This window comes from Sitophilus oryzae, unplaced genomic scaffold, assembly GCF_002938485.1.
Source record: "Sitophilus oryzae breed Bouriz unplaced genomic scaffold, Soryzae_2.0 scaffold_557_pilon_pilon, whole genome shotgun sequence".
NCBI lineage: Eukaryota > Metazoa > Arthropoda > Insecta > Coleoptera > Curculionidae > Sitophilus > Sitophilus oryzae.
The window spans coordinates 803,431-819,901 of NW_022147148.1; the positions used below are offsets into that span (position 1 = coordinate 803,431).

The window sequence follows — 16,471 nt, forward strand, 5'->3', positions numbered from 1 at the left end:
TTATCACAGCCTACTAATAAGAAAATGATATATTTTAAATATTGCAGTAAATAGTGAAAATAAATATAGAGTGATATATATTTTTGAGAAGCTCGTAGCAAGACAGATCATATGATTTATAAATATACAGGGTGTTCCATTTGAAAAAACATAACTTTAGTTCATATTTTCAAAAATATTTTTATGGTAGAAAAACAGACTACGCCATTGTATTCTACGTAAAATGTTCTACAATAAGCAGTTTTCGCCTTATCGATACCTTTAACAATAACAGAGATACAGGGGGTGCCCCAAATTGTAAAATTTTCGAAAAGACCCTGTAGCTCAGAAATGAAGAGGGCTATGAAAATTTTGTTTGCAGCATCTTCCGTTTGACGAAAAAGTGGGACAGGTTTGTGCAAACCGCACCCTTCTATCTTCACTAATAACGGAGATACCCTATGATTTCAACCAAAATGAGATACACTGTACAGTGCAGTCACTTCCTCGAGACAAGTTCGTGTGCTAGACGTCCAGGAACCTTCGTTGAGAACTTTGAATCGAGACGATCGACTTATTGTAAGTTTATCACTAAAAAAAACCGCCGTTTGCGAGCTTTTCAAATTTATAATGAATTGCACCTAAGCTAAGGAACGTACATGTAACTGAACGTACTGTAAGAAGATTAAACGAAGCAAATCTTATGTCAAGAAGGCTTGCCTCAGGACCACAACTTACTAGGTCTTAGGTCTGTAGACTAGGACCAAAAGCAAAGCCATGATTTTAATATAAAAATTACGAAAAAATACTAGTGTCTTCTTCAAAAGCAAATATCTCCAACAAAAATAAAGCTATTGGGATGAACCAAAAAAACAAACTATTGAGAAAGGATGTACCTAGATGATAAAATCATTTTTGAATTTCTTGCTGTCTTAACATACTCCACAGAGTGTTTCAAACCTTCACCAAAATATCAACATTATGTTTTCCCTCATAGACAAACGCCGGAAACTTTCATTTTCAATTTAAAAAGAAATACTAAAAGTCAAATAACCTATGATTGTCAAAATCGGCCCAGTAGAATAAAATATATTAAACTTTAAAATACATCAAAATTTTAACATGCCCGTTTTTCGTGCCGGTCAAATTGCCATTAATAAAATGAGCAGAAAATAAATTACATCCTAAAAGTTAACTTAATTCGTTTAAGAGAAGAAACAAAAGCTCATCCCTTGTTCTCTCTAAGTAAGTCCTTAAAATCCTTAGATCTTTAAAATCAAACCTTTTAGGTGGCAGATCAAAACTTTTAGTCATGTAATTTAATGAATTATTATTTCAAACCAAAATTTATTAAATTTTATTGCATTAGTTAAAATCCGATAAAATATATGAAATTATTTAACTTACAAATTCCCTTATGTTATGTATTATAATTTTCCTTAAATGCTCCAAACACCATCACTTATACTATCAATTTTACTACTAGAATAACAATATACAAGAGCTTTAAAGATGTTATTGGAGTCTTCTTATCTCTTTAATAAACTAGTCCTCAGTTTTACTTTTTTATACCACTAATGTGTTTTATATTAAACAAGTCTTTATTAACGCAATCGTGTGAAAGGATTATCTACGAGCCTAGTTTAAAATATATTAATTAACAAAAATTAAATTATATAATTCAAGTAGCCCAGAACAACATGTCTTATCGCATGTTATTTTTTAATCTATATAATTTTATGGCTAATTGATACCGAAGAATGTCTGAATATTTATCATTTATATTGTTCTGTAGACTATACTGTTCTCAGACTAAAATACATTGTCTGAGGTTCTATATATTGCAAATACACTTATTTACATTTACTTAAGCCCCGTCTAGACATAACATTTTATCTTACTTCTTAGCTGGTTCAGTAAAATACTCTCGAATGGTTTAAGTCGTATCTGAGCAACAGGAGTCAACTTGTGAGGGTGGATACCACGTTGTCTTCTAGCAAGTCAATAGAATGTGGAGTACCACAAGGCTCAGTACTAGGCCCTATTTTGTTTCTTCTTTTTATTAACGACATTGCTAACATAAACATCAGTGGCAAAATATGTCTTTTTGCGGAAGACACTAGCTTCACTTGGAGCAACAAGGACGTCACGGCACTCATAGGATTATATCAAATGATTTAATCACTATTAAATCTTGGTGCGACTCGAACCTCCTGAGTCTCAACATTTCTAAAACTAAAGCTTTGTCGTATAAAAACTCGCTGCAGCCTTTTGTACTTAACAAGCACCTCCATTGACTTCGTAAAATCTGTAAAATTCTTAGGGCTTGTTGTAGACAATTCTCTGAAATGGGACATACATATCGAAGCTTTGTCGAAAAAATTGAGCTCTGCCTGTTTTGCATTAAGGTCTGTTTCTAAGGAGCTTAACTTGTCAGTGGCTAGAACTGTTTATTATGCACTTTTTGAGTCGCACCTCAGGTATGCCCTTCCATTCTGGGGTACGTGTTGTGCGACTCAATTTGACCGCATTTTCAAGCTCCAGACGAGAGCTGTTCGATATTCACTGGGACTAAACAGCAGAACTCATTGTCAGGACTTTTTTAAAAAATTAAAAATATTGACTCTTCCTTCCTTATTCAGATCAGATTCTCAAGAAAGGCCATCTCACACTTATCCACTCAGGAACGCGGAGCAAGATCTTTATCTACCTACCCCACGCTCAGAGTTAATTAAGTTCAATATTATACAACTCGAAAAAAATGCACAATCACCTGCCATTCGAAACCAAATCCATAACATCATTTTCTTCATTTCGCAAAGCATTGAACTCTTATTTACTAGACAAGGCTTTCTACGCTGTAAATGAATTATATTTTGAAAATCGAATTTGATCTTGTAAACACTGGTCTAATGTTTGCTATTGCTATATTTACTAATGACATCGAAATGAATTTATTTAGAGGTCATTGATATTTACTATAAACTAGCTAAATATTTTTGAATGCTGTTTTTATTTTTTTGTTCTTTGACATTGTAAACATTTATAAATGTTTATTTTAAACAATAAGACTGACAATATTATTTGTATAATATTTTGTATTATCTTTTGTTTGTTTGTTTGTGTACCTTGTTTGTTTAATTTCTTTGTTGAGTTTACCTTTGTCTACAAATTGAAAAATTTTTTGACAATAAAGGCATTTATTTATTTATTTATAAAAACGTATCAAGTAAAATATTGTACAAACGAAAAAATTCCGAAGAAGTCAGTCCCTGCACAAAGTTATATTGAATTATATAAACCTAATTCAAGTTTACCCTTATAGTAGTAGTTTATATAGTTTTACCCTTACCTAGGAAGTTTACCCTTATATTTATTATTAAGATTAAGAATGTTCAGCAGCCTCTCTCTTACCCTTGACTATCCCATATGTAAAATGAATATTAGAAAAGATTAAGCGAACAGCGAAATAATATATCCTTAAAACGGGTTTCCAATCTGTTCCAACTTTAATAACCGTCTTAACCAAAACAAGTCTGGAAACATGAAAGCAAGAGAAAGAGTGCATCTGTTGGAGGCAGATGCCGAATTCGGCCTATGTCCGACATAGGCATTATTTAGATATATTGCGATATGACATATGGCGATTTGTCCATACTAAACTTGTCAGATGCGTGCAACTTCGTGGTTATAAATAGTCTTTACATAACTTTTTTGCGGAAGTTTTTTTGCTTTTTTTGGTATAATATAACAACAAAAGATCACCCGGCGAACGCCCTCCGCATAGAAGTTGAAACCAATGCAATCAAAACTCTTCCGCGTAACTTTGTGGATATAGGTAGGTATATTTAATTATAATCGCCATATGTCTAATTATTTCGGACATAGGCCGAATTCGGCATTTGCCTCCAACATATTTACCAGATACCTTGTGAATGCGGCGAGTTTTATATTAGAGACACGCGCTTAAATGCGCGAATTAACGAGCATCAAAAAGCATGTACAAAAAGTTGAATTAATAAAGTCTGGTATTGCAGATCTTATTGTGTGGTCCAAGCAACACATTTTATTAATTTAAAGAAGACATTCGAAGAGGCATCTTTATCAATCCAAGTATGAAAATTTATTTGAGAACTGCGCGAACACGCGCTTAAATGCGCGAATTAACGAGCATCAAAAAGCATGTACAAAAAGTTGAATTAATTAAGTCTGGTATTGCAGATCTTATTGTGTGGTCCAAGCAACACGTCCAAGCATCTTTATCAATCCAAGTATGAAAATTTATTTGAGAACTGCGCGAACACGCGCTTAAATGCGCGAATTAACGAGCATCAAAAAGCATGTACAAAAAGTTGAATTAATTAAGTCTGGTATTGCAGATCTTATTGTGTGGTCCAAGCAACACATTTTATTAATTTAAAGAAGACATTCATAGAAGCATCTTTATCAAAGTATGAAAATTTATACAATATTTGGTAACCACTTATCAAACGGACAAATACTGGAATTTTCAACGGACAACCCCATGCTTGACTCCACCTATAGCAATAGAGAAAGAGGGATATATCCTCTATTATAGATTCGGGACAACACCGAACAACAACATCTGCAAAATATTTGCGTACTTGGCAAGTATGCTATCTTTGTAAATAACATGTTTTTGCAACAAGCTCAGTGCTCACGCCGTGACGAGTGACAAATAATTGCAACAAGTAAACCGCTCACAAGACATGGCAATTTGGTATATGCCAATATAAATGTTTGTACAAGTACACGAGTCGTGAGAGTCCGTTTTAAGATGGGTTATGGACTGTATGATGAGTTATAACTCAAAGAAGAGGGACACAATAGATCTTTATGTTATTATCGCTGTTATTATCCCCCCATTCATTCTACATTCTACAAAAGTGCCTCATCGTTTTGGTGTAAGCAGGAGATACATATAATGAAACGCAATACTTGTTATTATGGTATATTCAGTGGCAAATAGCTTAAGCCATACAATAACACTTAATATAGAAATATAAAAGTAAAGATTATGTACACTACTACAATTACAAAACTTAAACCAACTAACTCGAGAAAAAAGTCTGTACAAAACCTAAATTGGTGTATTACGTCGACTATTTAAATATATATTTAAATCACAGACACTAAACTTGAATCTGGCCTTTGTATGTACACTTTTGAAAAGTCTTTAAAAATATTCTCATATTATAAGATGGTCCGACTCCGATATTATGACGCAATAGTTCCAATTGTTTCGTATATACAGGTAATTTTTTAAATATATAACACTTTCAATTTATCCCTCAAATTATATTTATAATTTATATAATACCAAATTAAAAGTAATATTTTCAAAAAATAAATAATACGAAAAATTCATACCCTTAGAAAAACTAAGGGTATATTATAATATACTCCGATTCACAAAACATGACGATTGCATCAAACTATTTATATTTCGAAAAGACATATGTGAAACCGATATTTAAATATGTAATGCTGTAAGGAACACTCTGGCAGTGGCGTAGTGCTTTCATAAAATATCATTTATACTATAAAAGATCTTTGACAAAAAAATTTTATAGTGTTGGTGTATTTTCTGTCCATATGCAGGTTCCGTCAACCTGAATAAGAAACGACCGAACACATTTTATGTTGGTACGATAACCTATCAAATGTGCGGTTCTCTGTAATAATACTTGGGGATTGTATTAAACACAAAGTCACCACAAGAAATCAACTGCTGAAAAAGCCAACCAACAACTCAAACCTTATGTTTCTCAGCTAGTGAATATGCTTGTCCCGTTTGGTGCGGATCTGCCCATTCTAAGCAAGTCGATGTGGCTCTGAATGAGACGTGCAGAATAACTACTGGCTGCATGAAAGCAACGCAGCTAAACAGATTATATAAGGCAGCAAGCTTCAACTCTCCCGCAACACGTCGTAGTGAACTTGAGTATATAGAAAGGTTCTGACATTCGTTCGATAACAGGCATGCACTTAATGCAACTGAAACACCTCCAACGACAGAAATCCCGTCGAGGTTTCCTAAATACTGTAAATGTTGAACCACCAGACGAGTTCCCCTTTTATCAAGATCCACCGACGGGATGGTTCCTCACCCATTCTCACTCTGACCAGTTGAACTGTATACATAAAGACCAGAATCGAATTACGGTTTCTTATTATTTAATGGTGATTGTCCATTGGGCAAAGGAAACGGTGAATTCATTCTGTCGTGAGCAATAAGTTCTGCGTAAAATTTCAGTTGCTCAGATGTGGGAAGAGGTGTCATGGGCGGAGGCATATTAGGAAGATTTGAGTAAACGTTCTGCAGAGCCGTCTGGTAATAGAGCGTGTCTATCAGAGGCATAAGGTTTCATAAATACTGTAAATGTTGAACCACCAGACGAGTTCCCCTTTTATCAAGATCCACCGACGGGAGTTCATTTGAATTGGAAAACCTGGAGAACACTTAATGTCGCTACAGTAAAAGCCCACCTAGTGAAATGGTGTATAAATCAGAATGTGGACACCCAGTGTGAATGCGGCGAAGAACAAGACATGGAGCATGTACCAGATGCAGAAACTGACTTTATACTTGTAGTTCTCAAGATTTATGGCTGGCAAATGAAAACGCAATTAACGTAGCCCGGCAATGAACGGAAATTATTTAATATTAAGTTTTAAGAATTTTGTTTTGTCCGGACACGAAAAAATAAAGTAAAGGTAGTATCAGACATAGCTACTTTTGTTGCGCAGTACATTAAAAACTGCGCAACCTGCAACGTTGCGATCGCAGCTTGGTTGCGTAGGCTACTTTTTTGTTGTGCGCAGTTTAAGAAATAGCCGTGTGTGAACAGTTGTTGAGGAAGGTTGCAAGTGCAGCAAAAGATTACTAATCACTTGAAACTTTTACTGCGAACATCGGTGAAGTATTCTGATGGTATGTCCGAAATGTATACACTTTCTTTCAGTTAACTCCAGGATTTATATTTAGGTATTTAGTAAAGACTTACTTTTTCTAAGATGTTGTTAAAATCCATTTTTAAAGTGCCACTCGTCTTGAGCATTCAATTCAGTAAGTAAATTATTGAATGCACTCAACTGTTCGCTCTTTCTTATCCATTCCCTGACCCACACTCTTGTTTTTTTTTGTCGCCGCTTTTGTTTCGCTGCCAAAGTCACATATAAATATGCCGCTGCTAACACTGTTGCGTCATCCATTTAAAAAAAACGCAAACATCTCCCAAAAGGTACACATACGATACCTTGAGCTGTGGGTGGTGTACTGTTGAATGTTGCCCCTCCAAGGCTGCGGCTACCAAAATATGTTGCAAAAGTAGCGTTTTGGTGTGAACATATGAAAAGCATGTAGTGTCGACTTGCAACTTTTTTAGGCAGCTGCTGCATAAAAACTGCGCGTTTTGGGCTACTTTCCGCTGGTGTATCTAAGGGTACATACATAGTGGGGCATCTCGATGTGATGCTCGCCGCGATGCACCCTACGCGCACGTTTTAAGTACTGTTTTAAAATGGCGAGTAACTGCGCGTAGAATGTGCATAGCGGCGAGCATCGCATCGAGATGCCTCACTATGTTTGTACCCTAACACTGTATGCAACTTTTGCAGCGGCTGCAAAAAAATTGCGCAACAAAAGTAGCTGTGTCTGATACTACCTTAAGATAGACTTTCTGAAAAGGTTGCAGTTTATAAGGGCGATAGCCATCTCGAAGAATCTAATCTAATCTAATGTGCTGTCATTTTAGAAATAAACCACAAAAATTGCATAATATTAACAACGAATGACGCATGATGGATGTCTGTAAACGCACATTTATTTCTTAATTCAGTGGAATATTCAGTACGATGCAATCGTCATCTAGATAGCACTATACAAATAGGACTTTGTTAGTCTCTTTAAATAAAACCGACTTTCATGATTAATGTTTAAAACTTAACATATATGAAATAATATTTTGGTATTTTAACAACATTTAATTTAACAGTATTACTTAACAGTCGTAACATAAAATTTGCCCATTTAACAAAATAAATACCAATATCTAGACGTGAAGTGATGAAAATGAATTAAAAAACATTCAAGAATAGAATCGTACATAATTCAATAATAAAATTATAATTATTGCACTATTTTAAATATTATTAAAAAACATAATAAATATTTTAATAATATTTAAATTAGTGCAATCGCTTTCAATTTATTGTCAATTAGAAAAAAAAAGCATATCAATAAATAATAAAATTATAAACTCATTATAATTCAGTATATAAATATAATAGTGCCATAAACAAATAAATAAACCGTGATACAAAAATCACAGTACCTTTTATATTGTGTTAATTATTTAACCATGCATGATGCTCCTAGTCTAAGGCATGATGTAGTCAGAGGTACAAATAATATTTTTATTGATTATGAAATTGTTTAACCGTAGTATAAAAATCTAACCACTAAGTTAAGTCGTCAAAATTAAAAAAAATCTTTAGGGTTGGATTTACCTTACACAATATGATCGAAAAAAAAAACAGCGTCAGCAATGGCTATGAAATGAAGATCGCTGTCATTTTATACGTAAAATTCCATATAAATTTACAATGGCATGTCATCGATCGTCATTTCCAAGCCCACTGGACGCCGATTTTTTCGATCATACGGTAGTTACCCTCTAGAGAAGATTTCATCATGTGTTAGATATTTCTGTTGACCCCAATGTTCAATGTTAGCCATTAATCGGTAATCAGTGCAAAAAGAAAATTAAATGTGCCCCTATAATGTAATTTGAAATCTAGAGCTCATGAAAGGTTTTGACACAACAGTAGATAACAATGTGATCCAATTAGAACACTTATTTTAGACTTTAGAGTAATGTTAATCGTCAAAACTCCCGCTATTGTTTTTTAGGAAATCCTCAGCGGATTAAAGAAAAATACGGAATAATGAAATAACACCCAAAAAAAAGTAAAACGACAGAGATCTCCATCTCCACACTCTAGTTTCAGCAAGATGGAGCACCGCCCAAAACAATATTCGGCAGTACCCCGACCAAATATTACCAAATTGTTGGATAGGGAGGCGATAATCGATTGAGTGGCCAGCACAATCACCTGATCTAACGTCATTAGACTTCTCTTATGGGGATATGTCAAAAGTATTGAAAGAATAGTACCGGAAACACTTAATATTTCCAAAACTCAGTTAAGATAGGTATGACATTGTACATGAAATATCTAAAAATTTTCCCTGTATAAAATGCCCACAAAAAGTAAAACTTGTATTTATATAACATCGAACTTAATATAATTGGCGAGAGCTAACTTACTGCTTAGATATTTATATTGTGGTTTAACACAATTAATTACCTATAAATACAGTTAGGAAAAAATTGCTAATCAAAATAAATAGGCAAGTCCAGTTCATAGGCCAGATTTAACACTTTTAGTAAAAAAATATGTATTCCAAATGTTATGCTTACAAGTATATTAAAGAGTCTTAATCTTGTAATCCTAGTATAAACATAAAGACACAAACAACACGAAATGTACGTCATTATGTATAACTCTTCTTACTCTCTCTATTGAATCTTATCAGTTGATGACATATCAACATTATCTCTTATTATAACAATTCTGTTATTCTCATGAACGCCTGAAAGACATTCTAAACATTGTTATGTTTTAAGGGTTTGTGAGACTTACATCCTGGGTTTATGGTTCCTCATCCAATCTCACACTGACCAGTTTAACTGTATACATAAAGACCAGAACTATTCATCTTTATGGAAAATCAAATTACGGTTTCTTATTATTTAATGGTGATTGTCCGTTGGGCAAAGGAAACGGTGAATTCATCCTGCCGTGAGCAATAAGTTCTGCGTAAAATTTCAGTTGCTCAGATGTGGGAAGAGGTATCATGGGCGGAGGCATATTAGGAAGATTTGAGTAAACGTTCTGCAAAGCCGTCTGGTAATAGAGCGTGTCTATCAGAGGCATAAGGCGATGATTTAATCCGTTAGTACTTTCAGGTGAGGCAAATTGGGACAGGAAAGGTGGCATCGTTTGTGGGAACGATGGCGGCAAAGGTTTTTGTACCATCGGAGGTTCTCGAGCGGTAGGTTTATTATTGACGCTCATGCCATGAGAAGCCGTTAATTCTGCATTGTTCTTGTTCATAGTTGGAATGTGATATTTGCCATACCTCTTCATTCTTTCGTCTTCTTTGACTCTATCTAACTTAAAAGCGTTGTGTTCGTGGTTCGATCTTTTGTGCGACGATGGCTTTGAAAGAAACCCGGACGATTTTGACGCACTACCGGCCGATTTTGAACCGACTAAAGTAATTTCCAAGTTTGAACCTAGCTTTCTACCATCCAATATGATGGACGATGGTTTATACAAGTTTTTAGTAACGCGTTCTCGCTCGTTGGTTAGGTACGAGGTGGACGTACTACTTTGCGGTATGCGCATAATTTCAACGACTGGCTTTTGCGGACTGGTAATAGATAAATCCATCGGATCGCCCCCGTTGGATCTAACATTAACAGGAACAAACCTCGGTGTCTGAGGAGCCATTACCGGCTGTAGCATATCTTTAGGATTGCCATATACAGTCATTTCTGAGTAGGAATAAATTGATTTTGATTGAACAACTTTTGGTGGGGTGGAACCAGCATTAAACGAAAAACTTTCGGATTTGCTACTAGTTCTGCTTGAAGTACTTGTAGAATCCTTTACGTGGGTAATATTTACACTGTGAGATATAGATGCGGAACTGTGCCGTCTCGGTAGTGGATTGCTTACCAACACCGGAAGTTTGGCAGCTTTCGATTCACTCAAATGTGAAGTTGGCTGAATGACTGTTGGACGAATATCTTTTAGAGTTGGAGAATTGACTCCAGAACGTACGGGCGTCACTTCTAGCCCACCTTCCTTTAAAATATCTAGCTTGATTTTCTTAACGTCTTGCAGAAAAGATGTATCTGTATTTTTCTTGTACTCATCATCCGCTTCAACGTTCGGTGTTTTTGCTTTATATGGGACATTAGTAATTTCTGGAGTAACATTAGGAATCACTGTTTCTCCAGTTTTTATTTCAGGAATATTTTCTTTACCTTCTACTGGAGATAGAATTTTATCGGGAATTACAGTTACAGCGATAGGAGCAACTGCCGACGTAAGAGGTTCGACATTTTTATCCGGAATAGAAATATCGGTTTTTGTACCCTCAGGTATGGAAGGAGTAATGCTTGTTGGCTCGCTAGGGGTGGACTCTGTTTCTTCTTTAACGTCCTGATTTTCTTCTTTCTTTATTTGTACATCATCACACTCAGGCTTTAAATCTATTTCTAATCTATCTTCTATTTTACTATTAACCTGAATATCTTCAGGTTCACTTTTTATCAGTTCATGAACACTTTCTTTGTCGTCCTCTGGCGATTCAATTTTAACACTTTGGTCCAAGTTGACATCTGCCACACTTGTTTTATCACTAACAGAATTCTGTTTATTCTTTTGTCTTTCCGGTTTAACTCGTATGCTTCTGAGCGATGAGAATTTTCCAGCAGGTGTTAATTCCTGAAAAAAATAATTGTTATATAAAAAAAGCCACTACCAAAAACAAAAAAAAATAAAAACAACTTAAAAATAAAATGAAAATACCTTAGACTCATTAGGAGGTGGGGTACTACTAGCCCTTGAAGTAGAAGGAGTAGGGGAATCATTGCTAGAATCACCATCACTGGAAGAGCTGCTAGCGTTACTCGATTTCTTCCTTTTCAATCTACGCCTTTCAGCAATCGAAAGAGGCTTGTATTCTTCCCCTTTTAAGTGCTTTTCGTAAGCAAGAAGAAATCTAGAACAGACGTTCAATTATTAACTTACTGTGCATACAGATATTATTATTATTATTAAATATTAATTCAAACTTAAGTATTAAATAATATTCAAATCAAATTCTATTATCCTATGATATAAAAATGAAAATTTATTTAAAAACGTTAATTGTAAATATTTAACTCAATGGTCAAGGTCGTACATGGCTATTAAAGCCAATAAAAAAAATAACTCCTTTTCAGGTGTATTATATATGATGTGGTATCGAAATTAACATGTGTTTTTTAGAGAAGACATTTATTAAAATCTTAATTTAAAACTGAAACACGAATATACAAGGTTGAATACGAAAATACAAGATTGGTTATTTTAAATACCACCTATTTTTCAATGCATAAGGTAATGATTGGGGAAGTCTAATAAATAATATCACAAAAACTAAAAGTGAGCTAAAGGAGGTATTGAATTAATTTATTTTCAAGTTAAAGCCACTAAGAGGCTGTTTTTGTGGGAAAACACCCAGTTTTTTTTCAAAAATGTACTTGCTAGAAAGACATAGATATTGCATTGCTGTGAATAAAATAATTTTTTTATAAATAAAATGTATTTATAAAAATATATCTCGTATTTTCTCACTTTAGTGATATCGATGATCGAAAAAAAGGCGCGAACTTGGGTTAGGTTGGTTGGGTGGTTTTCTTTGTTTGTTCAGTACATCTTATTGTATTGAGTGTATTGACTGTACGTAAACATGAAAATCGGCATCCAAAGCTAGACCTTCCCGACCGTATACAGAGTGGTCCGGACAGGGGTGGATGGGGAAGTGGAAACCGGCCCGGGAATAACAGGCATCCGGCCCGAATCCACAAAAACAAAATGACCATAATGAATAAACATATTTTATTTATTAATATACAGGGTGTCCCAAAATAAGTGCAAGTATTTTAACTGGTAGTACATTTCGGCCTCAGCAACACGTCTATGAGTTTTTTTTGCAAAAATTTGGAATTTTTTTTATTTTTAAGTTAAAAACATAATTTCTTGATAATATGGCAACATAGGTAGTAGATTAAATTTACATGAAAGAAAATCCAGAAAACATCCAGAGGTTCTCAAAATTTAAGCAAAAAAGCATTTTTTGTTTAAATTTTCAAAGTAAAATAACTCGGTTATTTTGGACTTACTTGAAAAACGGTAAAGAAAAAAAATGTTTCTTTTGATCAAATCTACCCCCCTTAAAATACTTGCACCTATTTCTGTGACACCCTATATAAGTAAGGGTGATTTTCGCTCGGGCGAAAAAATCTCTTTTGCCTCCGATTTTTTAAAAATATTGAAATTGACTTGATCAACATTTTTGTAAAGATCAATATCAGATCGGAAATCTGAATTTTTACTACAAAATTAGCTCAGTTTCACAGAGTTCTACTGTTTTATTTCCATTATCGATAACGGTAATTTGATCTTGAATATGCTACGATTTTCAATCACGATTTTGAGAAACTTTAAGGCTTCCTGATTGATTGAGTTCATATTTTTTTATTCTGGCCCAATACTCTATGAAATACATTATTTTTTAGCTTTTCAGGTATATACTTTCTTACACATTGTAGAAAGAAATTCTCTCTTTTCTGGTACAGTAGCAGCCTCGTCGTGTATACGTGTTTTAATTTTTGGTATAATTCTCATCACGTAGCTTTTACTCGTTTCTACATTATTTGGCATCTTGTATGATAATGCCATGACTCAAACAAAAAAAACCTAGGCAATACCTAGGCAGTGAATATAAATGTGTTCTGAGGTTACAGAAAAATTTCAACTTTAATAACTCGGTTATTTTCGACTTATTTGAAACACGGTGAAGAGAATATATTATGTTTCTTTTATTCGTACCTACCAGCCTTGAAAATATTTGCACAAAGCAGCACACAAATAAAGTGCACTTATAAACTCACCTTGTATAATAAAACATTTCAAACGGAACAACAAACAGATGTTTACTAAAATGATAAGTGTCTCAGAGAAAGACATCTAACAATAGTTATATTACAAATTGGTGTTTATGCAACTGACTATTATATTGATCTAATTGATTAGTTAATTAGGCAGTTACTAAGAATCTTACGTAACTTTAGTTAGAAGATTAACCATTTAATTTTTGCTAAATCAATATTTTTTTGAGCTCTGATCGGGACCGGCCCACCGGCTCATCTACCCACCGGCCCACCGGGAATTTTCCCATATGGCCCATCCACCCCTGGGTCCGAATAGTAATCGGAAAACTTCAGCAGCATATTCTGCAGATAAAAATAAGTAGAACATTTCGTATATATGTATGTCCTAAAAAATCACTTTTTTTCGATTTTTCCTAAATAATTTCTTTTTTCTGCAAACTAATGTCGGTGTTTGGTTGAAAATTGGTATCTAGGTGTTTTTTTGACATTATACGGGTAAATTTGATTTCGAAGTCAATATGACTCCTACTTATAGTGGGCGCCACTTACATATTTTTTAACTGGTTTAAAGAGAGAACTTTTCGTCCATACCTGTATAAAACTACTGAGATACATTTCCGCCATTTTCTACGTAAATAAATAATGTCTCTTAGTAGATTCACTACGAGTAACCGTTCTCAAGATATTTGGAATGAACATGTTGACTAAATAGTTATTTGACTGTAACTGAAAAAGTTATTTCTCTTCAAACCAATTAAAAAATATGTAGGTGGCTCCCCCTACAACCTACAAGCAGGAGTCATAATAACATCAATTTCTCATGTTAAAAAACACCCAAACACCAATTTTAATCCAAGTAATTGATAATCCAATTAATAATCCATTAATTCAGAATTTATAAATAAAAATGAGACTTCTACACACTGTAATTCAGAAATGAATAATTTTAGGATATAAATTTATACGAACTTATTTTTATCTGCAGAATATGCTGCAAAAGTTTTCCAAATACAATTCGGACCACCCTGTATTGTATATATCCAAATATATTGAACACATATAACGTTTATGTGAATTACCTTTCATAATGTCTTCTAATCACAGTAGCGGCGCTTGTACTGTTGAGATGGCCAGTCATATCATCAAAAACAGATTTCCATAAACGATTTGTCGTCACACAATCGTATCCTCCCAGTTTCTGAACTTTCACGAAGAACTCGTGCAAATTTACTAAAGTATAAATGAAAAATAATGATATTTGTTACTTCTGTAGAAAATACATTACTCACATTCTTTATATCCTAACGATGGCACTCGTCCCATCGATATGTGCTTCGACTTCATGAAAACTGTCAAAGTTTTCATGAATTCTTTATTTTCGTTGTTTTCGTGGGAACGGGTACTTCGGCGTGTTGCGATTGGAGGATCTGAAGATGTTCCGTTTGCTTTTTCCGATGACTGTAAAATAAAACTATATATAAGTAATATTATTATAAATGAATAATAATCAAATGAATATCAATTAAGTTACAATATGATAAAAATGTATTAATTGTAGAGCTAAAAGATTATAACATAGAAAATGTATTTTACATCATACTCTCCCAATTTTACACCATACACCGACTCTCACCATTGAAATATCTCACCATCTAGAAAACGGTAGAGATTAGCGATGGGAACTATCGAATGAATTAGACTATCGAATGGTTACTGAATGAATGATTTCAACTATCGAATGGTTTTATTCGAATAAAATCATTCATTCATTTGTATACTAAAGCATATGTGACAACCTCGCCGTGCGACTAAATGGTTATCGTTGAGCCACGACTATCGAATGCTCGTTTGGAACAAAATTCGATATTTTATAATAGTTTTTATACAGGGTGAGTCTTAAATAAGTGCAAATATTTTGAGGGGTAGTATATTTTGGACCCCAAAAACACGAGTTTTTTTTCGCGAAAAAGATTTTTGAAATATTGGAATTTTTTTTTTAGTTGTTAATGTTAAAAAACATAATTTCTTGATAATATGGCAACATAGGTAGTCGATTAAATTTACAAGAAAGAAAATCCAGAAAAGATCAAGGGGTTCTCAAAATTTTAGCAAAAAATATTTTTGAAATTTTCAAAATAAAATAACTCGGTTATTTTGGATTTATTTGAAAAACGGTAAAAAGAAAAATATGTTTCTTTTATTGAGATCTACCAGCCCTGAAAATATTTGCACTTATTTAAGACTCTCAGACTCTCTAACCCTGTATAGATAAATGATTATCGGAATACTGCCGCTTAGACAAAAAGAAGTCTGCCGACTTTACCCTTCGTTCGTTTTCTTAGATCAATCTAACCTGAGAGATGTCTGCGGATTTGGCCTGTGACAAGCTCGTTACGACAAAGGCTTGGCCTGCCACACACAATCACAATGTTTTTATCCGCAGACCAAGTCCGCAGGCCAAATCTGGTGAATGGGGGGCTATCGAACTTTTCTTTTTCGTTTCCAGAAAAATAATGGAAAACTGAAACTTCCCGTGATTGTTTAGAGTTTATTTTGATAGTTAGAAAAAATCTTTAAAGGCATTCGCAAAGAAACTTTTTTAGCTTAATCCTTCTGTAATGTAAAAAATCACTTACGACGTATCGTTTTTCTAGACCTATCATCAACTATAATTT

General features: G+C 34.0%; 1 protein-coding gene across 1 annotated transcript in view; it reads right to left on the reverse strand.

Annotated features, from left to right (window-relative positions):
• Positions 1-4,938: 4,938 nt before the first annotated feature.
• Positions 4,939-16,471, reverse strand: part of LOC115887235 (AT-rich interactive domain-containing protein 5B-like) — a 125,585-nt gene continuing 114,052 nt past the window's right edge. The window contains exons 6-9 of the mRNA XM_030906600.1: positions 15,086-15,254; positions 14,876-15,026; positions 11,668-11,860; positions 4,939-11,583 (exon numbers count right to left, since the gene is read on the reverse strand). Coding sequence (XP_030762460.1) covers positions 9,802-11,583; positions 11,668-11,860; positions 14,876-15,026; positions 15,086-15,254 — 2,295 coding nt within the window. The 3' untranslated portion in view covers positions 4,939-9,801. The remainder of the gene's footprint in view (positions 11,584-11,667; positions 11,861-14,875; positions 15,027-15,085; positions 15,255-16,471) is intronic.